Below are 1,733 nucleotides of genomic sequence, written 5' to 3'. Positions count from 1 at the left end.
AGCCGGCCCGGGCGTGTGTGTGAATGCGACGCGGTGACTGTGCAGTCACACCAACAGGCGGCGAAGAGAGAAAAGTGGCCAGTGGTTGCCGGGTGGGGACCAAGAGCTGTCCGTGGAAGTCGGGGCGCAGCCTCCGGGCCAGGAGGACTCGGCGCTGAGGCCGAAACTCGCGCGGTGACGGGGCGCTGTGCCCAGGGCCGCTCGGGAGCCTCCGGCGCCCACCACAGCGCGGTCGCGCGAGGCGATGGTAGTTTGATGACCCCGACTGTCGTCCCCGTGCCTGGCTTCCGTGGCCAGGTCATCCGCTGGCGTGCTGAGTGTGCGCAGCTTTGCCCACGGTGCCTCAGCCAGCTGGGGTGGAAATCGCAGAAACCAGGGTTTGCTCTTGACGCTGCTGTTTTCTATTTCGTTGAATCCTTCTGTCATCCCGCTGTTTAATCCTCTCCTCCTCTTGTAACCTCCCCGAATCAGTTTCATTCTTTGACTTCTTAAGCGACTTTTACCTTGTAAGAATAGAGACCCAGAGAATTCCCCGACACGATTTAGCCACGCCCCCCCAGTCGGGCTGGGCCCTTTCTCCGTCAGAATACTTTCCAGCCTCCCTGTGGTTTTCCTTCAGCGTGTGGGTTACTTGCTGTGCCGCTCACTCCCAGATACTCAGGGTCATGCTAGCTAGACTCACTGCTGACTCTGCTGGCCTGTCAGAGCGTGGCTGGATCCCACCTCTCCCGAGCCCGGCGCTCTGGGCTCCGCACACACGAGGGGCGGGCACCGGCCGGCGCTGGCGGCCTCCACCTGTCGGCTAGAGCCGGTGGCTACGTCGTCGCCAGCTTCAATTCTCCCGGCCTGCTGCTCTTCCTGCCCCCCGGAGGGACGCATCGCCCGACTCTGGTTTTAGAGCTGCTTTCCCTTCTTTTTCCCATTCAGCGTTTGCCTGATCTGCTGTGCAGTTTGTTACCAAGTGCGTGGACGCCCGGGATGCCCGTGTTCGTCATGGACAGGCCCTTTGTCATGCAAACATCCCCGGACCTTACTGCTGTAGGGTCCCTTTTATACCAGCTGAACTGCACTTTTCTTGCCGCTTGCCTGTCTTTGGGAATCTCCTTTTCCCAACATTTCTTTTTTTTTTTTAAGATTTATTTGTGTGTTTAAGGACTGGGGTGCGGGCCAGAGGTGTGGGTGGGTGGGAGGACCCCCCAGAGACAGAGCGGGGAGCAGAACAGGCAGATGGATGAAGCCCACTGCTGAGGGGGCAGCGGGGAGACAGGCGGGGTCTGCTGCGCCCTGGGGTCCCTCCCTGGGGGGGCGGGGCCGCCCTCTGCAGTGGCCGCAGGCAGCTCCTAGAGCTGTGATTTGTCCCGTTGCGCCTCCTGGAGCACCCCTTTGCCCTGAGTTTAAAGTGTCTCTTCGGACGCGGCGAGTGGGTTTGCTTACTGAGCTTGGATACCCTTGCTGAGTGCATTTGCGTTGCCTGCAACTGCTCATTACCTCAGCGGGACGGGCGCTGCTCGCCTGGGGGCTCGTGCAGACCGAGTACCCGGGAGCTTAGTCGGCCGGGCACGGCGCTCGGGACGTCACGGCAGCTGTGTGACTCGGAGACGCGTAAAGCGAAGCGGTCGTGGCCTGGTGGACCCGTGCCCTGGTCACGCACAGGCACATCGCTGGACCCACCCACGGCAGCCGTGGGCGCCGAGGGCAGCCCCGCTGCCCCCACGACCCGTCGGCCTTGCTAT

The 1,733-nt window shown here is 62.1% G+C and overlaps 1 protein-coding gene across 1 annotated transcript in view; it reads right to left on the bottom strand.

The window, feature by feature from the left end:
- Positions 1 to 1,489: 1,489 nt before the first annotated feature.
- The window catches only part of MTRR (5-methyltetrahydrofolate-homocysteine methyltransferase reductase), a 13,267-nt gene continuing 13,023 nt past the window's right edge, over positions 1,490 to 1,733 (bottom strand). Inside the window, exon 7 of the mRNA XM_012721742.1 lies at positions 1,490 to 1,623. Coding sequence (XP_012577196.1) covers positions 1,490 to 1,623 — 134 coding nt within the window. The remainder of the gene's footprint in view (positions 1,624 to 1,733) is intronic.

This window comes from Condylura cristata, unplaced genomic scaffold, assembly GCF_000260355.1.
Source record: "Condylura cristata isolate star-nosed mole 26May11 unplaced genomic scaffold, ConCri1.0 scaffold00007, whole genome shotgun sequence".
NCBI classification, from domain to species: Eukaryota; Metazoa; Chordata; class Mammalia; order Eulipotyphla; family Talpidae; genus Condylura; species Condylura cristata.
Note: the sequence above shows the minus strand (reverse complement) of the source record. Positions and strands in the feature narration are given on the sequence as shown.